Here is a 26,686-nt window from a genome sequence, read left to right on the forward strand (position 1 = left end):
AAACGACTGATATTGTGTATGTATATACATATATAGAAAGAAATTGTGCGCAACGTGGGACATGGAGCCACAAGCTTTACTTGGCTGTAAGGTATAATACACGCGGAGTAAAGTGTACTTCGGACGAGACACGCTGGCACTTCTAGCATGCCTGGCTTGTGTAGCAAATAGAGCCAGGTGGGTGAGAGGAGAGAAGAGAGGGTGAGATCTTTTGCCTCTCTCGAGATGTGACAACGTCGCATGGTCGATATACACTTTCAGGCAAAATGCCAAGATTGACAAACGCATTGGGAATATAGCGCGCAGTTTGCGTTCAGCCTTCTTTCACCCCCCACCACTCTCAAAAAACACACGAAACGCAGGGGTTGAAGGGACAGGTAAAATCCACATGGTGGGAGAACCGAAGCTGCGCAGAGAAAATCAACTCGTCTGCGCCTCTACGCATTTAACTATAGCCAAAGAGAATTATATCCTCTATAACTTTATTTTAATTCTAATTTATTAGCGCAGTGTTGCCAATTGCCAAACTTGCGCATCGACACGCCCACTATTTGTTTTTTAATGCCAAAAAAACCCTAGCAATTTTTTATTTTAATCGAATTTCGCAAAGATCGATTCAAAGATTAGACACATACGAGGAGAAGGGGAAGTGGCGACCAATCGCAAATAGGAAAGTGGAGGGGGTAGTAAATGGCAACACTGTACATGACCCGAAAAACTTTCTCAAAGGGCCAGTTCGTTTTGACAAAGTGTGGACAAAGTTAAAAGGCCATATATTTCTATTTATAAACGGTCCGCTGTTGCTATGCGAACTTGCAACGCAATATTTTATCACACAGATGAGAGGGGAGTGGGGGAAGGAAGGACTGTGTATAAAAAAGATTAAAGTTAATATCAAATGCGCGCGCAACTTCGTATCGTACCTGCCTCTCTAAGAGGTTAAGTCCAATTCGTATTCCCCCCCTCCATTTCTATTTCAATGTTTTTTTACTTCATTTCTTACTTTTGATATCATCAAAAACGATGCAATAATAATAAAAAAATATAATCTTTAGAGCGCATGATATTTTTTTCACTGCCATGCGCTAGAATCATGTTTTTTTCCCCCCACACACATAGTGAATCGCACTGTGTATGGTTCTTGTTGGAGAAAATTGCAAATGGCGGCGCTCGGTTGTAGCAGCTGACGCGCTGTTGAGCGAGACTGCTGTATGTGTATGGTATGCATGTTGGCTCAACACAATTTTGTATTGCGAATGTGTATGAGTACGAAGGAGAATTGAGAGAGAGAGAGAGAGAAACAAGTGGATTGAATAACTTGAATGCGCATGCGACACAAAATATGCTCTCGTCAGTATTCGGGCATTTCCGTCAAAATTGCCTCTTTTGTGACATCACCCCCTTTATTTCGAATGTACTATCTTTCTTGAAAATATAAAACAGTGCGTACGCGATGCCCCCCCCCCCTAGCCCACTCTACAACGACATCATTGACACATTGTAGGTACGCTTTTATGTGCCACAAAAGTAACTAAAAGCCGATGTTACACGATGTCAATTATTTATTAACATGTGAATAAAATAAAGTAAAAAATTATGTAGAAAAAAAAGGGGAATTATATAAGTTTTCCATCGATTTAGAAACTGAGTTAAAACAAAAAATTTTCGAACACAATTTTAAAATTTTTTTTGCTGGAAATTGTTCTTAAATTTTTTAACTCACAATGAGCTCTGTCTTTTAAAAGAACAATTTCATTATTGATTTCGACATATTTTAATAAGCTTATGTATTTTAGGGATGTTTTCTACAATCGATTACTTTTCAATAGTTTCAAACCATATTGTAAAAAGTAATTATTTAAAATTATTATTTATTTAAATATTTATAATATATATATAATTATTTATTTTCTATTTTCTTGTTTTTAAAATTTTTGCATTTTAATTTTATTAAAAAATATATTAAAAAATAATATTTATTTCAACTTTAAATAAATAATAAACAAAGTAATAAAAGAATACATTTTTTGTCCTAAATTTATAAATTTAAGTAAATATGATTAATAATGGTTTTATTAATAAATTTTCTTTATTTTATTATTCTAAAAGTATTTTTTTTATAAAACCATACAAAAATAAAAATTTAGATTTTTAAAAGCAACATTTCTTTAAATTTACAAAAATCTTTCTTCAATAAAACTATAAAATAGGTAAAAATTACAAAAATTAAATTAAAACATAAAAATTTGGTCTTTTAAAATTTTTTAAAAATTTGGAAATTAGTAATTTTGATTACAAAAAATTTTTACATAATTTTCATTTATATTTTATTTTCTATTTTGTTGTTATTAAAATGTTTGCATTTTAATTTTTATTTTTAAAATAATTTAAATACTAATATTAATTTTAGTTTGAAATAAATTATTATTTATTTAAAATCAATGATAATGGTAAACAAAATACATTCTTTGTTATACATTTAACAATACAATACATTACAATTTTATATTTTTAAATATAAAATAATATATAACATCAATTTTTGAATAATTTAAAAATGAAAATTTAAAAAATTCTCTTATGAAGTACTCATAATTAATTATTCTTGTTTATTATTTTCGATCACTTTAATATCATTTTTCGCAGGAATTTAATTATTCTCATAAATAATAAAATTCTTCACAAGAATATTCAATTATATTTTCATAAATATAGTAAAATTCTTCGCAGAAATTCAATTATTTTTAAAACAATCTTAATTAAATTTCATGAAAGAATTCAATTATTTTTCAACATTTTTAATAAAATTCTTCGAAAGAATTTAATTATTTTTATAAATTGGAAAACTCTTTGGCAAGAATGAAATTATTTTAATAAATAAAATTCTTCTGAAAAATACTCAATTGATTTTCAATATAATTTTAATGAAATTTCTCGTACGGGTTCCAATATTTTTATAAATTTTTTATAAATTGTAATACAATTTTTCTAAAAAAATTTTATAAAATTCTTTATATATTTCAATTATTATTAAAAGTATTTCCAATTAAAATTTTTGAAAAATAAAATATTTTCAAAAAACTTGAAGAAATTATTAAAAAACTTTTTATTATTTACGAAAACTCTAATAAAATTGTATGAAAGAATTTAATTTTCTAAAGCAAGAATTTCAATAAAATTATTAAGTACAATAAATTATTAATTAGGGACGATTATTTTAAAAATCTAAAAGAAATTTTTCATAAAATTCGATCTTTAATAAAAATTATTAGAGAAACTTTATTATTTTAAAAAAATTCTTCAAAATAATTAATTTGTATCCTATTGAGATGGATCAAATTATGTCCCTAAGAGTTTGTAAATTAAAATTAACAAAAATTTATTTTTTTTTTATTTAAATTTTAATAATTCTTTTATTATTTGCATTAATAATATTTCGTCACGTTTGAAGAAAAAATAATTGATGAACTTTGAAAATGTTTAATTTTGGTTTTGGATATTTTTTGAAAATTATAAAACGAAAAAATTTGTCATTCATTTGAAATGAATGTATAATTCATAAAAATTATGTTTGATAAAAAAAAGTTTATCAGGTTTCTCTAAATATTGTTCCTAAAATATAAATAAATAAAATAATTGTACATAAATATTAAATTATTAAAAAATTAAATTTGAGATTGATTAAAACTAAGCATTAATATTTACAATGTTAAATATTTGAATAAATTGCAATTGAGTTAAAATGAAATTAATTAAAAAATTAACTAAATAAATTGAAAATTATCATAATTTTCTTCAAAAAAAAAAAATAGTTTTATAATTAAAATATAAAATCGCAATAATATTGTTTTATACAAAATATACGTGTGGATTTACCTTTTATCATTAAAAAACTTTAATTGACGCAAATTATTTTTTTTATGAAAAAAATGGAGAAAAAATCACATTCTTGCTTCCTTTTAACTTATTCGTATAATCCAATCTCGAATATGTCTATTTAAATAAAAAATTAAAATAGGAAATTTTTAATAGAAATTGATTTAATTAAAAATTCATTTCTCTCAAATTATACGAACGTAGAAATAAATAAAACTTTTTTATCATTTCACATATTTTTAAAACTACTTTAGGTACACTGAATATAAATGAAAAATAATGTAAAAATAAAATTTACATAGTTAACAATTTTTTATAATCTACAAAATATTTGTTTTCAATAATATACGAATTAAATAAGTAATTAAATAAAATACGATCATTTATTTGAATGTTCAAAATTTTCTAGAAATATATAAAATTTCTAGAAAATAAAAATTGGCGGCAAAATTAATATTTTTAATTAAATGAAAATTATACGATATATTTTTAATATTGTAAATCTTCCAAACTGTAATTGAAAATATGTATGTAGAATTTAATTCACGGATTTTTTGATAATTAAAAATTCTGTACAGTAAAAAATTCTGATTAAATTATGTTTGACAGTTGGACAAAAAGAATATTGAATTAAATCAAATTTTCGAGGGAGAATTTATGTAAACTTTTGTTCGATATAAATGAAATCATATTTTTAATAAAATTAAAAAAGGACGATAATTCCTATATTTATAATCAACGACCTGAAAAAAAACCCTTTTTATTAAATATTCCCTTTTAAATTATTCAAAAACGTTTTTCAGTTTCATAAAATTATTGAATAATTAAAATGTAATTTTTAAATTATTGAAATTTTATTACTAAATTATTAAAATTTTATTATTTGAATAATTAAAGTTATTAAATCATTAAATTATTAAAGTTTAATATCATTAAATTATTAAATTAATAAAATTTAATTACTAAATATTCTAATTAAATTTAATAATTAAAATTACTTTAATATATTTTTTAAATAGAATTTTTAACTTTTATCCATTTCCACTGAAAAATACTCGTCGAGTTTTTAAACCATATTAAATTAAACAAATTTCCTAGAAGTTGACTCAAAAAAAATTATTTTTTACAGCATCTACTTTATAAGGGTCACGAAACGATTTGTTTATTTTAACAAATATAATAGACTCTTGGAAAAAATTTACAGAAAAATAATAAATCATGAAACAAAATGTCCTCTGTCACATTTAAAAATATTTTTATTTTTTTTCTCTCTTTCTTGTTTTGTTTTAGTGTGTATAAAATTTTACGTGCATGACTCACCAAACCCATTTTCCTGCAAATTTAATGCGTCATATTTTATTACTGCGCAATAGCTTTTATTTTACGTAACAATTCGAAATGTTACCAACCTTTCATGGTAAACTTACAAAAAACATTTTATATTTTTAAAAATTTACAATATTCACACTATAAAGTATATATTTTATTAAAATATTTTTTAAATTCTCAAAATTTTTATATTATTTTTGCATAGAAAAAAAAATGTAACAAAAAAGAATATTTAGAATTGAGAAAATTCACTTTACGCAATGGAAATTTTAATAAATTTACATTTTTCAAAGTTTAGCATAATTTTCATTTCAACATTGTCTGCGTAAGTAAAATTAGTGTCAATAGTTTGTGTTTGTTTTAATGGGAAAAATAAATAAATGAAGAAATTTAGTTTTGTGATAGAAACATAAGTTTTGTTTACTTAGTAGGTAAAGTCGAAACAATAAAGAACAAAAAAGAAAATTTTCGTAAATTTTGTTTTTAATTTAAAGTATTTACTAAAATTTTGGAACATTTCAAGGGTAAATTTTTTATAAATTTTCTCTAAATTCGAATTTGTAAAAAATCGTCCACTGATTTTAATTAGTAAAAATTTCATCTAATTTCAGTCTTTTTTCAGTAAAAGAAATTTTATTTTATTTCACAGTAAACAAATTTTTGTCTACTAAATAAAGTTGAAGTTTAGTAAAAATTATTAAAACTTTTCACTACTTTAGGCGACTTTTCATATTGATTGAGATTTAGAAAGTTAATTAATTCTTAAAATTTACAATTTTATTTTTTTTTAATTTTAATTTTTAATCTACTGAAATTAAACTATTTTTAAAAATTACAACTGTAACTATTAGTAAAAAAGAAATTAAATTTGAAAGGAAAAAAAATAGTTAAAGTCTGTAAGCTCGCCAGTAAACGGAACTTTAAGATATTTTAACATAAAAGTAACTTAATTAATAAATTAGTTTTTTAAGTAAAATTTTTTGAACATTCGACTTCTTTTAAGGTATTAAAATTCTTCAACGAATTTAATTATTTTCAATTCAATTTCACAAAATTTGTATTAATTTGATAATTTTTAAATAAAATTTCTTTAAAAATTGAAGTATCCTTAAACTATTGAATTAAAATTTGCCACAAACCTAATATTTTTAGAATTTAAATTTTTTTTCAAATATTCAATTTTTAAGGAAATTTTAAAATTTAAACCGCTTTTCTAAGAATAATTAATTAATGAAAATTTGAATTGTAACTCTTTCGAAAATAAATGATTTAGTTGCAGTTTAAACCATTATTAATTAATAATTTGGGAGAAGTGTGATAAAGCAAAATTTTGATGTAAAAAATACTAAACTCTAAAAAACTTATGTCAAATTTAGTAAAATTATAACAAATATCAAGAATGTTAATTAAATTTTAATATAACTTTACTAAATTTGATATAAGTTTTTTTAAAGTTTAGAGAAAAGATATTTTTTAAAAGTATTTTTTATATAAAAATTTTGCTTTGTTGCACTTTTTTCCTAAATATTGTAAAATACTTTTATATTCCCTCTCCGTAAAGTTTTTCAAAAATATTTTTGGTTACTTGAAATCTATAATTTTTTAGTAATTCTAAAAATTCGACGATTTTTTCTAGTATTTTTGAAAAAAAATTCCCTTATTTCTCTGCCCAGTAATAATTCTGCAAAGTTTTAGTGGAAAATTACTAAAAATAGTAAAAATTTTTACTAATTTGAAATGTATTTTTTTAAGAGGAGGGTAAACCTATATTTTCAACTATATAAAGAAAATATTTTAAATATTCAAGAAAATTATTTTTATAGTAATTTTTTGAGAGGAATTCAATGGTATCATAAAAAAAATTGGTAAGAAAATAAAACCCTTTTGAATTTTTATTTTTTTTTAAATTGATAGATTTTGAAATCCATACGTAATTTTGTAGAAAATATGTTTTTGTATCCATAAAAAAATTACCAAATAAAAAAATTAATATTTACAAAAGTTTCAGCATTTTTTCAAAAAAAAAAAAAAAAACAATAGTTTTTAGGTTAAGAATTTAAAAAATATGATTATTATTAAATTTTATTATACAAAAACTCATTTGTTTTTATGTCCTGAAATTATTTAGAAATAAGCAAATGAGTTTTCGTATAATAAAATTTAATAACAATCATATTTTTTGAATTCTTAACCTAAAAACTATTTTTTTTTTTTTTTTTTTGAAAAAATGCTAAAACTTTTGTAAATATTAATTTTTTCATTCGACAATTTTTTTATGGATACAAAAACATATTTTTTACAAAATTACGTATGGATTTCAAAATCTATAAATTTTTAGAAAAAATAAAAATTCAAAAAGGATCAAAGTCTCAAAAAATTACTATAAAAATAATTTGATTAAATATTTAAAATTTTTTCTTCTTATAGTTGAAAATAATTATAGGTTATTTAAAATCTAAAATTTTTCTGTAATATTAAAAGTTAAGAGACGAAAAATTTAGAAGCATTGGGGTCAATTTTTATATATATAATTCAAATATTACTCATTCATTTCTTTGACCCCTTCTTCAAGTCCATGACCCGTATATATTTGAGAGGAGAAAAGTCGAGCCACCTTTGCGCCAAGGCCCCTATAATACGGGTATTTTGGAAAAAATAATACCAAAACTTATTCGATTTTAGTTATATCAATACAGTTTATATGGTATTCCACGTTTTATGGAATTTTTCAATTCGAATTTTATATCAAGTTATATTTGAAATATTCAATATGGCGTCAAAATTCTCTTATATCTTGAAATTTTTACTTTTTTGGATTTCTTGTAAGTTGCTGTAAATATTAATATTTAAATAAATAAATAAATAAAAAGTACAAATTTTATGTTAGACAAAACAATAATCAAGTGGCAGATCCAAAATGGCGGTCTTTTTTAAAATTAATGCGATTCACCTAAAACTTGTTATTCCAGGAGTTTTTTTGCGGTAGCGTAATTTAAATTTTTTATCAGATGCAAATTTTATGCCTTGTAAATTTAACGTTATAAATTTGAATTTAGCGACCGCAAAGAACCCCCTAAGTAAAAAAGTTTCAAACAAATTCGGACAATTTTTAAATATATATTTACCCCCCATATATTTAATTCACAATTTTGTTTCTATTAAAATCTAATTATATCTAATTCAGGGTTCGACAATTTTCAAAAATATAAATTATTATTTTTAATTTTTCAAAAATTGTACTTTAAATTTTAATTTAAATTTTAATTTATATTCTCGTTTCATAGTAAATTAACTAGTAAATTATAATTTACTTTAAATTGAAAAAAAAATAAAAATAAAACAAAAATGAAATTTATAACATTTTAATTCATTTTCGTGTTAAAATAATATTTTCTGCGTTTCTTTAAAAATTTCCATTATTTCGGAGAGTGAACACTTTTTTTACTAGAAATTATAAAGAAAATCGAAACTTTACGCTTATTGCGTTAAATTTTTAATTTTCTTTTTTTTTATTTTCATTTATAAAATTGAAATTTTTTAAAATCAGTACATGGCTTTAATCAGTACTACCAAAAATTAAACGAATTTTTTCTTCTAAACTATTTACATAATAAAACAATTTTATCCCGTTGTCCTCAAATTTACATAATAAAACAATAAGAACATAAGGAAGGAGAAAATTACATTTCCAAAAAACTATTAGTTTGAATAAAATTTCATTCCTTTATTAAATTCCCTTTTTTATTATTAAAAAATTCTTTTCTTAATTAAAAATTGTTTAAAAAATAAAAAACTTTTTAGAAAATTGAATTTACGTTAATAGATTATAAAAAATTTAGTATTTGTTGAAGGGGGTCAAACTGAACGTTTAATTAGTCAATTAGTTTTTTCATTTTATAAATAGAATTTACTTTAATATCATATCACTCTAATAGCATTAGATGGTGTTCAGCAATTTTCTGAAAATTGTTAATTATGAAGGCATCGAGAAAACGAAGTTTATCTTCATTATAACAAAGAAAAATAAATTATAGTAAATCTTCAAATCTAAATTGGAAGGAAACTACTAATTGGTATATAGATGGTACTTGTCTGCTAATTTATAATCGATTCCTTTACTGTACCATTTGAATTAGTCAAACTTACTAATTTAAAATTTAATTATTAGTTTTTTATTATTTATTTATTATTTATTATTATTAACATTTATAATAATATGATATTATAAATAATATTTGAATTTTCCCAGAATTTTTCACGAAACAACAATTATTATAATATTTATTTATTATAATTATAAATAATAATTTTTTTAAACAAAAATTACATCTAAACTTAAATTTTCTTAATCCAAACAACCGAAACATCAAAAATACAATAATTTTATTATTTATTGTATTTTGAGTAAAAGGCTTATCGGTCACGTTTTTTTTTAAAGTAAAAATTCCCTTTTTTTAAAAAAAAAAATTTTAACCCTCCGTCACACACATGAGAAAAAATTACGACTTTACACACGTTTAGAGGGAATCCCTCACCACATTGTAAAATAAGCAACATTACAACATAAACAAAGGAATCAACAAAAATTTAGTTTTAACACAAACTTACAAATATGTAGTAAATTATTCTAAATTATAAAATTAATAAAATTAATTTTCGGTCTCAAAAATAAAAAATTAATTACACGAATGCACATCTTCGAAGGAATTCCACTTGACATGTAAAAATAATGTAACATTAACAAATAAGCAAAAAAATCATTAAACAATTCATTTTAATTATATTTATAATATATAATTTTGTCATTAACCAACAGTGGAACAAAAAATGTTTTGAAAACATGATTTTTTTATTTAACATAACCTCACTTTTTCGAGTTTTTTCTGGCTTTGAAGCTTCATAATTAAAATATTAATAATGTTTATAAACTAAATGTTTTTTTAGAAATGTGTTGAGGAGTAAATTGTCGAAAGGTATAGAAACTGATTTTATTTTGCAATGAGGAAAACAAAAGTTATTTAAAAAATACTGAAACCGTAGAGGAAATCCCTCCCTAGGTGATATGTGACGGAGGGTTATAAAGTGAATTTTTACTTTAAAAAAAAAACACGACCGATAAGCCTTTTACTCAAAATACAATAAATAATAAACGGTCACTATAACTTCAAGTATATATTATTATTTATTATTATATTAATTAATTTTTTTTTTTCATATAAAATACGAAATTATGACATTCGACTAACTTTGGTTCGAATTCTTTGTCGGATTCTTTTTTAATAAATGTAATTCAGTTTTAAAAGGTAGTGAAGAATAACTTCTTTTCAATAATATTATTGAATATTATAAATATTAGGGGCCGTCCATAAACTACGTCACGCCTTAGAGGGGGGGGGGGTGGAATTCATTTTTTGTGACGTTCTGTAGAAAAAATGGCGCTAAAGCATGTAAAATTTGTGACGTGGGTAGGGGGGGGGGGTGGAAAAATTATGCAAAATAGTGTGACGTAGTTTATGAACGGCCCCTTATATTATTATATATTTTAATAATTTTAATTTTTTAACTTTTCTTGAAATAATTTAATAAACTTTTAATAATTTTTTAAATAATTGATGACGCGCTCCCGAGAAAGGTATACCTAAGAAGCAAATGAATTATAGGTTATGTTTGTAATAGATTTGTCTTTATTAAAATCTTTTTTTTAATTATGTAAATTTGAAATCAGTTATTATTGAGTATTTTGGATGTAGCCAAGGCTTGAAGATTAATAATTTTTCATAATAATTGTTTCTCTTTTCTGTATTTTCATTCCAAAAATTATAAACATAACCTAAAATTTCTTGTTTCTTAGGTACCTTTCTCGAAAGCGCGTCACAATTTACAAGTTACAAGAAGAACATTTATGTAGGTTCAAAAGTGAATTTTAGGTTAGGTTTAACTTATTAAATCCTTTTACTTCATAATTTTGTATAATTTTTTTAAATACATTTAAAATATTTTAAATATAAAACTTTTTAAATATATTAGCCTTTTGTCATTAATACATTTTTATATTAAAAATGTATTTAAAAAATTATACAAAACTATGCAGTAAATGGATTTAAAGTTAAACCTAATCAAAAATTAATAAAAAGGCACCAAGTTGAAGTCCACAACGTTTATCAACGAAAAAAGTTTTCCAATAATAAATGAATTATTAAAAAACGCAAAAATATTCCAACAAAAATTCATAAAAAAATTAAGATTTTCATTTATAGTTTAAATAATAATTATTGTATATTTTTCAAAAGTATAATATTCAAATAAATCAAAGAATCGTTTTCATTGATCAACGTAGTAAGTTTTATCTTCGTAAAAAGGCCTAAAATATTTTTAAATATAATTTTATAAAACTTATTTGTAACCCTACTAATTAAATTAGTCAAAATTCGAATTTTAGCTTTTTTTTTGCTTTTTGGTATTCTAAAAAATTTTATAAGAAAACTTCACAGAGGGAATAAAGAAAAAAAAACTTTGGAGCCTTTTGCTCACATTTCTGTCAATTTTTGAAGTCAATGGGAAAAATAGAGAGGAAGGGGAATGAAAAAACATAGGACACATGACCCTAAAGCTAGTAATTTAAAACCCCATAACCATTAACTAGAAAATACAAAAGCTACCAGGGGGTATAACTTTCCTAGAGAACATTCTAGCCAATGTGCAGTAAAATTGACAATGTTTCATGTTTTTCAGGCTATACGTCAATTTCCTCAAAATCGACTTTTTAAATTTTTCTAAAATTATCCAAACTTCAAGTATATTAGTATTAGGGGCCGTCCATTTAGGGGGGAGAGGAGGTCAGCAAATTTTTACGAACAATAGAAAAAATGGCGCTAATGTATGTAAAATATCTTACGAGGGGGGAAGGGTGGGGGGGCAAATTTTCAAAAAAAAATGTCTTACATAATTTTTATGGACAGCCCCTTAGGGTAATTCCACGTGAAACGATTAAGTTAAATTTTCAATTTTCTGGGGATTGGCTTCAAAACACTATGCGGTATAAGGGGTCGTTTATAAATTACGTCACGCTATTTTATATCTAATTTATACCCACCCCCCTTTAGTCTTATTTTTTTATATACAAAATAAATTTTTTTTTCATACTTCTTCATATACATAGTGTTAACCCCCTCAACCATAAGGAGCCGTCCATAAACCAAGTTTTACCAATTTTTTTTATTCTTTTTACCCCCCCCCGTTAATATTGCCTTAAATGCATTTTTATAGCTTCTTGGACCCCCCCCCTAAATAGGTAAAAGTAATAAAATATTAACTTCTTCAAAAATGAGTTGTAGAGAACCGTATAATTTCAGAGAAAATAAAATTAAAAATCGAATTGAAAAATATTTATTTTTAAAAAAAGAGGGGTTCAATAATAAATTTTTAAAAATAATTGATTTAGAGACAGAGTTTACCTAAAAATTGTAAAAATAATTGAATTATTTTGGAAGCGTCATATAGTTGTATTTTTAAAAATTATTAAATTTCAGAAGGTTTTAAATTGAAGTTTTTAAAAATTTATTTCCAGTGAAAAAGCAAATAAGAAGCATTCAAATATTTATTTAGAACAAAATTATTCAAGTTTTGAATAATTGAATTTAGAAAGCAGTAAAAGGTCAGGAAAATATATAATAATAATAAAATAATTAAATAAATGACCTTTTCGACTATATTTTTAAATGGTCGAAAAGGTCCTTTATTTAATTCAGTGTTGTCACATAAAAATTTTATTTTCGTTTTTCCCTGACCTTTCACTGCTTTCTAAATTCAATTATTCAAAACTTGAATAATTTTGTTAAATAAATATTTAAATACTTTTTATTTGTTGATATTATAAGGTTTAATATTTACAAAAAAATATAATACATAAAAAGAAATTCTTAAAATTATTATTTTTTAAATATTTTATATATAATTTTTGAAACTATTTGAAAACTAATAGTTTTTGAATTATATATACAATTGAAAAATTTCCAAACTATATTGAAATTTGGTAAAATCTTTTAACAATAATTGAATTTTTGAAAAATGTAAAAAAAAATAACCGCAAATTTTCGAAAAATTGTAATTATAAATATGAACATGATTTTTTCGAAATTCTAATAAGTCTATAAAAGTAAATTTTTAAAAATTTTAATATTTACTTTGTTAATAATTGAATTCGTGATACTTGAATCTCAAAAAATTATGATAAAACAATTCTAAGAATTAGTTTTTTTACAAATATTGTAATTTGTAAATGTAATTTTTCGAAAATAATTGAATTTCTTAATGACATTTGAACCAATAGGACGTCACAGTTTGAGAAAAGCATGTGTTTTAAAATTGTAACTTCATGTTGGTTCAAAATGTCCTTAAAATTTTTGAATTTTTAAATAATTTAAAAAAAAATTAATTAGTTTTTTGAAGAATTTTAATTAAAAATTTTGAACATTTTTGTTTTCTTCAAAATGTTAAATATAATTCTAAAAAATTTTAATATATTAGTATTTTTTTCTATGTATTTGAATTTTCGGAAATATGTAAGGGGTCATTCACAAACTACGTCACGCTTTTTCGGACTGATTTTTACCCCCTCCCCCCCTTCGTCACATTTTTTACATACAAAAAAAAATTTTCTCCACACTTCGTCACACACAGCTTGACACCCCCCCACCCCTAGGAGTGTGACGTAGTTTATGAACGACCCCTAATTAAAAATATTGAAAATAATGGAATTTTAAAAAATTTGAATAAAATACTAAAAAAATCAATTATTTTTAATTGAATTTTACAAAATTTTCAATTGTTAAATGTTTTTTAATTGTATATTGCGAAAATTTAATTAGAAAAAATTATTCAATAATAATATTTGAAAGATTTGTCTATAATTATTTTTCACTTTAAAAATCGAGGAAATATTGCATTTTATACTTAAAAATGTGGTATTTTGTCGAAATATTTGAAAAAAGTGGAAAAAGTCGCATTTTTTTTAAATAGTCAGAGAAAAGTCATAAAATTCGAGGCCTGATAATATTTTTTATTTGTTCACCCTGTGATGGGGCAAGTTGTGACATCAACAGAGCATAAATATATTAACACTAATCATATGTTAATTAACTAATCATATTGTTAATTTTTGGTCACGTTTGAAATTTTATATTTTTTAAGACTATTATATGTATTTAATATTTAATATATAATTAATATCATATAATTAAGAATTAGATAGATACATAAATACAAAAGATTTTTACAACATCCTATAATTTTAAAAATTAAAACAATTTATTAAAATTCATTACCGAGTCTATTATTATCTTACATATTTTATCAGTTACCGTTAACTGGGGCTATTATGACATCCCAGGGGCTATTATGAGCAACACGAGATTTTAATGAATGAAATCTTTATATTGAAATATATTTAAATTTGATGCTTCGGAGAAATACTATTTGATAGTTGTACTACAGTGGACACTGAATATTATTACATAATTCTTTGACAGAACAAGAAAGTTTTTAAAATCTTCAAAATTAGGTCGAAAGTTTCTAACGTTCGCAAATGTTTTTATAGAAGTAAAATTTCAAATTTGTTGCATATTTAAAAAATTATTTTTTGCCCTTTTATTTTTAGTTGTACTCTACAATTATCTAATAAACCGAAAATCATTGAAAAGGAAAATTTGATTCTAATAGTTATAAAGAAATTTAGCTGTTTAATAATCGCTCCAATAGGGGTGCTACGACGACCTTATGGAGTAGGCAAAAAAAACTATTTTTTTTATAAACCATAGAAAATTTTTTGAAGAGTTGTGTCCACAACGAAACCGAAACGTTAAATTTTTTTTATTCTAAATTTTAGACGTAGATTTCAAAAAACGTTTTTTTATAACTATAACATACGGCTGAAGTCCGCAGCGTTTTTAGAAAAAAAAATCAGAAACAGTCTTCACTCATTTAAAATAAAAGAATGTAGCAATAAACTATTTATAATATTATAGTAGGGGAACATAGTCAAGGTTAGCCCATCGCGATTGTTTTAGACAAAATCATCAGCACCACTTATGCGCATGCTTGACGAAGCTTGTCTTAGTCCCTTTTTGTCAAGGTTGGCCCACCATTTAATATGAATTTGGCAAATATTTTTTTCAATAACTATACTTCAATAATTGACCAAATTCCTTTTTTTAAAAAAAAGTTATAAACAAAAGTCAAAAGGTGGGCCGACCTTGACTATGTTTCCCTAACAAATATTTTTACAGTCAATTCATCTGATGCATTAAAAGGCTCCGTTATTATTATTCTGCCTATATTTAGTTTTTATTTATCTAAATAAAATTGTCGGTATACCGACAATGGAATATAAAAATAATACACTAACTCTAACGATTCTCTTTTCTTTTCTTTCTGATCCGATAAAAGGATTTTTCTTACATAAATGAACCCTCATAAAATGTTTCGTCGTTAAATAAATTTAATAATTAATTCATTAATTTAATAACTACTTCCTCTCTTAACAATTTTTTATAAATAGAAATAAGATTAAAAATTAGAATAAAAAATTATATTTCTATGATAATTTACTAAAGTTTCGACAAAAAGTAAATATTTTTAAATTTTAAATAGATTTTTTTAAAGAAAAAGTAATTCTATTATATGTACAAAAGCAAATTTAATAATAGAAGATATTTTTTAAAAAATCTAAACAATGCAATTTTTCCAATGTTGAAAATAACGATTAATTTTATAAATTCAAGTAAAATGTCTTTTATATAGGTCAATCGATTCGCTTTGGATGCAAGGAATGCAAATATGTAAAGCATTTATTAATATTTCTAATAAAAAAATTGTTAATAAAACAAGTAAAATTTGAAAAATTTTGAAATTAAATTTAAATTGAGGTTCCACAAAATTTAATTTAATTTTTTTCAGAGATTTTTTTTTTTACCAAAAAAATGCATATATATATATATATAAATAAATAGATACACTACAAAAAATGGCGTCTAAAAATAAGACGTTTAGACGTTTATAAACGTCTTATGTAAATAAGCGTCTTAAATAAAAAACATAACCTCCAAATACATGCATTTTAGAAGGCAAATAAGACGCTTATAAACGTCTAAAATGTGACCACGTAAACGTCTTAAACCAAGACGCTCTTTTTTTACAGTATAGAAGTAGGGTAAATTTATACAATAATTTAATTGTACGAATTAAAGCAATAAATGATAAATAATAATCATAAAATTGTTAGTGATGCGTGTCAGTTTACAGTTATTTTATTTAGTCCATTTTTAAAGTGAACTAATATAAATTGACAGAGAAAATATTTAGGTTCGTGTGGTAAACCGGTTTTTTTTTGTATTTCTGGAAACCGGTTTCCGGTTATGAATTCCCGGTTTAAGGTTTTTTTTTAAAAACCGGTTTTATTATTTAAACCGGTTTTTCCTTTTTCAATCGATTTTTCGAACAATACCGGTTATTCGAACGCAATACCGAATCTAACCGATTTGTAAAAACATGTCCTAAAATCAAAATCAAAATAAAAAATTAATTTTTCTGAAAAGTGTTTTAATAAATATTTTAACCCTAATCCTAAATTTATGAATTTATTACATTTTAAAATTTGAACATAAAAAAAAATAATGTCAGCTATCTTAAAGCGCCATTTTTGTGCATGTGGGATAAAAAAATTTTTTTTTTTTTTTGAAAACAACCTGATTTTTATAATAAATCAAATTTTCATGAACCAGTTTTCTTTTTAAATAAAATGGTATTTGAAAAACCGTTTTTTAAAATGCCTATATTCAATCAAACCCTGTTTTTTTAAAATACCGGCTTTTTAAAAAATAACGGTTTTAATTTTAAAACCGAAAACCGTCTTAAGAATAGTTTTTATCAAAAACCGAAAACCGGTTATGGATTTTCAATACCGCACAGGCCTAAGGGGCCGTCCATAAACTACGTCACACTATTTTGAATAATTTTTCCACCCCCCCCCCTGCCCACGTCACAAATTTTACATGCTTTAGCGACATTTTTTCTACAGAACGTCACAAAAAATTAATTCCACCCCCCCCCCCCTCTAAGGCGTGACGTAGTTTATGAACGGCCCCTAACTTTAAATACCAGTTTTTTAAAATACCGGTATTAATTTTAAAACTGAAAACCGTCTTAAGAACCGATTTTATCAAAAACCGAAAACCGTTTATGGATTTTCAATACCGCACAGGCCTAAAAGTATTTATTATTAATAAAAAATTATTAAATAACTTAATTTCAATTGACTATAATACTAATTTATTAATAATTATTGTAATTTTATAATTGCTTGTGAAAAGTGACATTTAGTATAAAAATTTGTTCCAAAATCATCGAATATATACCATTTTTTTTACAGAATGCAATAAGACTATTTGTTAGATGTTCTTTCTTCAAATATTTAAGACTGTACTGAAAATTCAAAGGTTTTATTTTGAAGTTATAAAGGACTCGGTTGGGCCATGTGTTTGGCAGTGGTGAAGTTAAATTTTTGAGGGATGTGCAGTATTTAAAATGGGTCCCATGTGTTTTGAGAAGGGAAAGGTGAATTTTTTTTTAAGAACACTGGAATTTGAAGAGGGAATGTTGTCGGCACGAAAACTACTAAAGATTGGGGTATTAACCTTCCCTTTGGACGTGGTCATAAATTAAAGATGACATGCGAAAATGAAATTCCAAAAAGAGTGGCTTTATGCCTAAGGAATGAAAGTGAAGTCCTCCACAATTGAAAAGGGAAAAAATAATTAATATAGATACCTATTTAAAATAAATAATAGGTATTTATTACTTTGATTATAAATTCAATTTATTTGTCAACAACCATCTTCTATTATAAAGGGTTCATTTCTTCAAAATTTTTACTTTATATGCTAGTAGATTAAATCCAATCAAATCGAAAGAATTAACATTTTTTGAGATTGAAACGATATAATTTTTAATCTTTCAGTGTAGAGTAAGTTAGGGTTTGATTTTTAAATGATAGAGATGATGCTGAAACTGGCAGCCACTTAATTTTGAAAATATTATTTTTTTCAAAACCAACATAAAATTTTGAAAAATTAAGTGAATGCTGTGAGTGCAAGTTGCAGCTTCATAAAAAATATTTAAATTTAAAATTTAATTTCCAAAATTAAGTGGGTGCTGATAACTAGGTGACAGTCTCAGCTTCATCACATAAAGAAATTCTTTTTCGATTTTTCTTTTTCTAAAACAGCATGCAGACCTTAGGGGGTATTTTTAATACCAAGGTGGAATTTGTTGGATGAAAAGTGTTCCCTCGAATCTCTCTTACACTTATTAGAGTATTATAAGTTGTAGTACATAAAATACTAAAAAATGGATACTACATATGCATCTACAAAGGATAGCTTTTAAATAGAAATCGGTTTGCCATAATTACCCGTGTAGAAATTGCCATATTTAGGCCATAACATGGCATGAAACACCTTCAATTGAAAAAGGTAAAAAAAAGAAAAAGAAAAAAAAAGTGTTTTATGCCATGCTATGGCCTACACAATGATCAAAAGATCTGGCCCCGATTTGGGCCATGGTTAAATTTCTACACGGGATAGATTGGGTTAACATCTGAATCAAGAATTGCAAATTAGATATTTGTCTATTATTATAATATATTTATAATTGGCTAATAAGCTCGACTTCTATAATCAACTTTCTAATATAAGTATTAAAAAATTCAACATCTGTACATTAATATTTTTAAGAAATGTAACATTAATTTTAATTAAAAGTTCCCTTTATATATTCTCTAATAAATATTTTGATTCACGATATTCTTGATTCGTCTTAAATGTTTCATAGGGTAACTGTTCCAGTCATTGGCACTGTCTTAAAAAGTTGGCACCCCCTTTTTTCTTCTTTAAATAACAAAAAATACTAAAGTATATACTTGATTTTTGAAAAAAAAATGCTCCAAATTTTAATAATTATATGCAAAACATACTAGTTTTTAGTTATTTCTTATTATTAGAAGGGTGTCAACCACTGGAACGCATTGCCAACGTCAGAAGCAGTTACCCTATGCACAAAATAAAATTACTTTGAAATCAAATCAAATAATTATTCAAATTTTTTCCCCTTCGTACAAGTTTGCAATATAATTTTAAAATATTCTTTAGATTTTTTCATTCCGTGTAGGATGAAACTGTAACTGACACCCACTTAAGGAGGTTCTATCGATAATTGAATTAACCATCAGATTTTTATAAAACTTGATGTGCAGCTAGATAAAGTTAATATAAAGGCAAGCGTCCCAGTGGTTGACACCCTTCTAATAACAAGAAATAACTAAAAACTATTATGTTTTGCATCTGATTATTAAATTTTTTAAAATTTTTTACTAAAATCCAGTATATAATTTAGTATTTTTTGTTATTTAAAGAAAAAAAGAACTACAACTATTACGTACTTTGGCGCTATTTTTTTCTATAGACTGCACAAGATATACATATAGCTTGACTTTCCCCCTCCACCCCTTGAAATGTGACGTAATATATAGACGATCCTTTAACTGGGTAAATTTATTCATTTTAACTTGAAATTTGCTAAGTGCATTAATTATATTCTTTTAATTATGTAAGTGGAATCTGATTAAATTAAATTTGCCATTGGAAAAGTAAGTATGGTTCTTTTTAATTTTTTTTCAGTTACACTAACTAAATTATAAAATTTGACGTTAAATGAGCCTATGTCCAAGACTTTTTGATAAATAGAATCGGAGATATGAAGTGATAATGATAGATGTAGGTTTCGTTTTCAGTGAATTTTCATTGTCCAACTTTGATGGTCTGCAACTTTTAGAAAAGATTTAATCATTGATTAACTTTTAATCGGTATTGATGAAACTGGCCCTTAGAGACAGATTAATTTGTTCTTTCTTTTATATATTTATTATTATTATCATCATTATTAAACTATTTAGTTATTATTACGGTATATTAATGTCATTAAATGCTTTATTGAATTATCAAAGCCTCATCAAAACACTAATAATAATTTGATGTTCAGTAAGCGTTCGTAGCTTCGTGGTAAAGTACTAGTCGAACTCCGTAATCGTGGGAGGTTCGAATCCCCACGTGAGTTAGATTTTATTTATTTCGTATGTTTGCGTTTATTCCAAGTTTTTTTTTGTATTTATATGAGGATTAGATTTTTATAAGGATGAGGATTAAAAATTTTAAAAAATTATCACGAACTACTAACCGTATAAATGTTAAATTTCTCTAAAAAATGTCGGTTTATTGTATTTTTTTAATTTATTATTTTTTTTATTAAACAAATATTTAAAAAAAATTGTACTAATAAAAATAAAAAATTTTTTATGAAATAAATTTTTCCCTCTCAAATATTAGTTTTAGTTTTCTTTTACTCGATGATGACCCAATAATGTTGAAAGTAGGTCAGAAAATTGTTTGCTCCTTATATATGAGAATAATTTTTTTGTTGTTTTATATATATGAAAAAATGGATGAAATTTAATATCTTTGATTTAAAATTAAAATTATTTCAATAAAAATAAATTTGTCTTATTTATAAAAAGTATTTTTATTCATAAATGAAAGAAATTGTAAAAACTCATTTTTATTACGAAGCTCTTTTAGTTTTATTACTAAAAAAGTGCCTGACAAAGAATGTCATAATTTCGTATATTTTATATTAAAAAGTTAAATTTAATTTAAAATTCTATTTAGTGGAAGCTTAAAGAATTTAATTTTCAACATTTTAAACAATTAAAAGTTGCATTTGAATAAAAATTACAATTTTCTGAATCGTAGAAAATTTGTTTTAGAAACACTTTCGGTAACATAACCTAAACTTTCGACAAATATTTCTTATTCTACCCGAAAATTGTAATTTTTATTCAAATGCAACTTTTAATTGTTTAAAATGTTAACAAAATTAAATTATTCACCCTTCGCACCAAAACGAATTTAAAATTCAATTTATCTTTTTCTTTTAAAATACGAAATAATGACATTGGACTAACTTTTGTTTCGACTGTATTTTAAATTTCTTCATAATCCAGACAAGAGAACAAAAAAAAATCGAATTTTTAAAAGTTAATTAACTTTCACACTTTTAATTTAATACATTAATAAAAAAAATTTGTTTAAAAGCAAAAAACTACAATTTTCGTAAAATTTAATTAAACCCCCCCCCCCTCGACTAAAAAATGTTCCTTAGGTTTTAAACGTTTAAATGAACGAAATATTATTATTATTTTTGTTATTATTATTATTTTTTTTGTTAAGTGTTGTTTATTAAAATTATTTTTATAAATTGCTGATAGAAATAAAAATTAAAAACAAAATTTTTACACTTAAAAACTTTATAAACAATTTTGTTTAATAGTGACGAAAAATTATTGCAATAAATAATATTTATTCTTCATTTAAAAAAAAAAGATGTTACCGTTATGTTTATTCTTTATTATTATTATTATAGGTAATTTAAAGAAGAAATAAATAAATTTCGTTCATTTAAACATTCAGAAAATAAAAATATTGCACAGACTCGAAATGTTTTGAATAATGTCACTTTTAAATAAATTTTCCTTTTTAAATTATTGTCTTTTGACACTTTTTTGTTTTTATTGAAGTTACGAATTTTCGAAAAGTTAACCTTTGAAACCAAAAGTCGTAAAAAAACACTTTACGACTGAACGTTAAAGAAAAAAAAACTATTGAATTAAAAAATATTGCTTTATAATCTAAAAATGATAAAAAATATATTTCGCAAAAAAAGTACTTAAAAATAGTCAGATTAGACACGAAACGCCAAGTCAGAAGTTAAAATAGTTTTAAAACACGTGCTACACTGTAATTGGAACATTTTACAAACTTCACTTTTTAAAAAGAATTTTTAATTTAAAAATAGTTTTTAATTTAAAAATAAATTTTTAATTTAGAAATAATTTTACTATACAACTGTAAAATGTTAATTGTAGAAGTAGTAGAAAGTAGTCAGAAAAAATCAGAATATAGAAAGATAAAAACAATAACAAGAAACACGTGATTAAAGTTATAAGCATGGAGGTGAAACTCGCAAAGTAAAGGAGAACAGTGGAAAAAGGGCTAGAAACACTAGAAGGTAAGAGAAAAACGAGAAAAGATCCAGTAAAAGGAAACAAGTTTGAGGGGTGTGTGTGTTAGCGGTTATAAAGTTTGGTGAGACAAAAAGGGGCGCTGAAGAGTGAAGGGAGCATTCGGTGTGGGGATGACTGAGAAACACAAGGAGAGTGGGATTAGTGGGAGTCGACGAACGAGAGACACACCGAGAAGAGAACTAACCTGTGTTTTCACCACACATAACCTCTAAGGAAAAAAAAGACGATCACAAAAAAAAAAAATGTTTCCACGAAAAAAAAAAATTTTCAACTCACCTTTATCAATATGAGCTTCTAAGATTTGTACCTCGTCGTCGAGGTTTCTGTCTCCCATCGTCTCACTAGTCTGTTGAACGTCCATGCACATAATTTCCCGCCACAGAACAGCACTTCCACTTTGGCAGAAAATTGCCCTCACGTCTTATTCGTTTCGTTGACATACGGGTTTGCATAGGGCGCGCACCAATACCACGTGTGCGTAGAGCGCAAAATTTTCGTCCCTACCAATTCAATATTATACCGGCGTGTTTTCAACTTGAAATTCTCTCTCTCTCGCGCGCGCGCACGCCACAGTATATATATCTATATATATACAATCACAAATAGAGAATAAATCGAGGACACACAGGTTATATATGCATCGACGCGCGCAATTCTAATAGTCCTGTCGAACGGAGGAAAGCAGACTGGATTTCAAAAAGAAAAACGTTGCCCGCTTCTTGCCCCCGCTGACGCCCTCCATACCCCCACCACAACAACGCAAGTAACGGTTTGCGACGTTGCCGCACATCCGGTTGCCCCAATGTTAAACAAAGTGGGGGTAACGCAATTTTGTGTTTTATTGTGGTGGGGGGAAATGGTATCTGGCGGGGTAGTAACCGCTTACAAAACATTAGTGGTGGGGGCAAATGGAATTTTCCTCAACTTCTACAGTGGAAAGTATGCTGAATGGTTAGTACAAAATGTGCCAACACTACACCCTTTGCAAATAAACAACTAAACATCGCGTACATCAGCGCCATCTTATCAAAAGCGGCACAGAAGCTTGGGCATTAGTTCGGTTATTCACCAATAGATGCTTTGATAAAGAATTTTGTAATCCATAACCCCCTCTCTCTTCGAGTTTCTTCGAACCGGAAATTGGAGGGGATTGCGGGTTGAAGGGTGCTATGATTTCTTAGTAAGCATCTGTTGGTTACTAAACGAACTAAAATCCTCGAAGGCATTTTCTTTATAAAATAAAATAAATAAAATAATAAATACTCCCTCTCTATATTTATTAATATATAGAATATATACATATATATATTTTAATTTTTTTTAAGTTTTTTAAACCTATTTATTTATAAGCATTTTTAACCTCTTGTTGTAAACATAAATTAAAATTACCACATAAGTGCAATTATGTAATTTTCTAAATATACAATTTTATATATATGTTGTATAATATACATATTTTGAAGGTCAAACGACTCATAAGATTAGTATGACTCGATATATACAAATTCAGATGAAAGCATAAAGAACAATGAGGTCAGGAAACGTAATTGCACTCATGTACATCCAAGTGCATAAATACTGTCTTTCCGGTTAGGTTATGCGCATACTTTTGCTGTGTATTTTCGCTGCGCAGTAGTTAACCGGAAGGTCAGAATATATTTGGCAATGGTAGTACATACAAAAACGTATATTGTACGTACGATTTAATTAGTAGGTTATAATGAAAAATCTATATTTTATATTATATGTATATATATATATATTTATTTATTTATTTAAACATATATGTATTTATATATGTATGTATATATATGTACATATATATTTTGTATGTATGTGTGTATGTATATATTTCCATTAATATTAATCTCTTTCCATATATGAAAAATGATGACTAAGCTAGATGCGCAAACCTAACCTAACCTACCCTTCAGGTTAGGTTAGCTCTTAGCAATATATCATTTTACACATACAGACAAAGAAAATGTAATTTAATTTTTTTTTAATAAACAAATAGATTATAAACTATTTTGGAAAATTAAGCTATATAGCATCATAAGAAAGTAAGTAAAAAGTCGAGTAAAATTTTACTTGACCTTAAAATTAAATATTTATTGATGTTAGTGAAGGGTTAGCAAGGACAAAGTTATTTATGGCTGTAATCATGGATTAATGATTAAACATCGTAAAAAAAATATTGAACTATGTTATCGAGATTATATAAAAAAAACCTGCGAAATATCGAATAGTAGATATCGATACGTTAGTGTCTATCGATATAAACTATCGATAGTAGCTAAAGCAGATGAAAGAAACGGTTATTATACACCTGGACAGTGTGGGTTATAACCGGTTCTTTGATCTGCAATATTTTTACATACTGCAGGTCCTGTTTTAATATTTTAATTAAAAAATTTTAAAAAGTAAGTAATTTACATTTGTAAATTAAACATTCTGCTATATGCACATTTATTTATTTCATATAAACTGGTTTACAAAAATTATCCTTTCTATACAATAAGAATTCGAGGTTGATAAACGTTGATAATTGAGAATTTAAAACCTAACCTACAATTTTTTTATAATTAAAATGCCTAATGGGTAAGATTTAAAAGATCGAAATTAGTCATCAACTCAGTACATTTGTATAAAATAAAAATTTTTATTCAATTCGAAATTAACATAATAATTCTAAGTTATTTGCTGTTTTTTATTTCTCTTGACTTTAAATATTAATTTTTTTATAGCTCTTAAAAAAACATGCGAGAATTATCGAAAAGAAAAAGTTCGATTAGTCGATGTCGATTTACCGACCTTTTTCACTCTCCTATGTACTAGGTTATTTACCTATGTTTACCTCCTAGTTAGATCAATCGAATAATAGATTTATGTAAATGCAATTATTATGGTATTTTCTTTTTAAATTCTAAATACTATATTCCAGAAAAGAAAATTTTAATTTTTTTCTCTTTAGAATTAAAAATTTTTGAATCGGACTGATATTCTACTGAATTATAGTTAACACACGAGTTGACACAGAGGTATGAAGGGTTGTCGATATACAGGGGCTACGATTTCTGATAATTATAATTTTGACAAAACTTGCTAGACTTTAATTTTTATAATAAATAGTGAATATGAAAACAGTTTCCATGTAATTTTTAATAAATACTTTTTCAAAAAAATATAAATTTTTTTTTTAATTTTTACGAAAATTACTACTTTTCGATAAACAGTAAAAAAAAATCTTTGATTTATGTAACTTTTAAATTTTTAATTTATGTTGCTCCTTTTTTAAAGTTTATAACACTGAATAGTGTGTCCGATTTATTAATGTTATTATTTATATTAAATAATATATCCAAAAGTAACCTAAAACTATTGGGAATGGTAATCTAGTAACAATCTAGTGACTAACCTTTTCTCTCCCTCATTTTGTTTTTTTTCTACTCTTTCTAACCTGTTAATAAAAAAGATACAAAGAAAGAAAATAGGAGGGGAGAATCACAAAGAAATGGGTCTATAGGACATCGTAGGGTCCTCGTAAGGCTCTCGCTATATTTTCCCTTTCAAAATTTTTTAACAAGATTCGAGCTTCACTGAAAATGTAAGGGTTTAACGAGTTTTCCACACACTAAAAAAAAAGTTTTACTTTCAGCCTGTTTTCGAGGCTGAATTTAAGGTGTAAACGGAGTCAGCCCCATTAAACAAGGACAGACTTATGTGAAATACATGGGCTGAATTTAAGGTGTAAACGGAGTCAGACTTTTTTTTTCCTGTGCATATTTTTCCCTATTAGAAACCTACCAAACTTCAACTTTAGATAAGGGAAATTAGGGAAATTTCTACACGTGCTTGGTAATAAAATATAATAACTAAAGTATATATAATAATAAGTTTATTATTATTATTATTATTATTATTACAATTATTATGACAATAATTATTATTATTATTAAAATCAAAAGTAAAGAACAAAATTTCTAATTTTTGAACTATAGTTCAAAAATTAGAAATTTTGTAGTTTTTTAGAAAATTATTTATTTTGACAAATAACAAACATTATCAAAACTATTAATTATAAGTTTTATACTTTTCTTAATGTTACCCAGTAAAAAAAAGTATTCAGAATAGAGAAAAAGTATTGGTGTTGACGTTTGGTGAATACGTTTTCGCGTAAAACCGTATTGGTGGGTTACGATGAATACATTTTGCTCACCGTGAATACTTTTTTTTAAACTTTCGATTTAAAGATTCCTAAGCAAAGTTGAGAATATTTATAAAGAGCTTAAT

The 26,686-nt window shown here is 24.9% G+C and overlaps 1 protein-coding gene across 2 annotated transcripts in view; it reads right to left on the reverse strand.

The window, feature by feature from the left end:
• LOC122498835 overlaps positions 1-23,088 on the reverse strand; it is a 74,405-nt gene extending 51,317 nt beyond the window's left edge. The window contains exon 1 of one of the 2 annotated variants that reach the window (XM_043606791.1): positions 22,670-23,088. In XM_043606791.1, the coding sequence (XP_043462726.1) occupies positions 22,670-22,760 (91 nt within the window). In that variant the 5' untranslated portion in view covers positions 22,761-23,088. The remainder of the gene's footprint in view (positions 1-22,669) is intronic. The other variant, XM_043606793.1, reaches the window with a different exon arrangement.
• Positions 23,089-26,686: the final 3,598 nt, after the last annotated feature.

This window comes from Leptopilina heterotoma, unplaced genomic scaffold (genome assembly GCF_015476425.1).
Source record: "Leptopilina heterotoma isolate Lh14 unplaced genomic scaffold, ASM1547642v1 Lhet_160, whole genome shotgun sequence".
Lineage (NCBI taxonomy): Eukaryota > Metazoa > Arthropoda > Insecta > Hymenoptera > Figitidae > Leptopilina > Leptopilina heterotoma.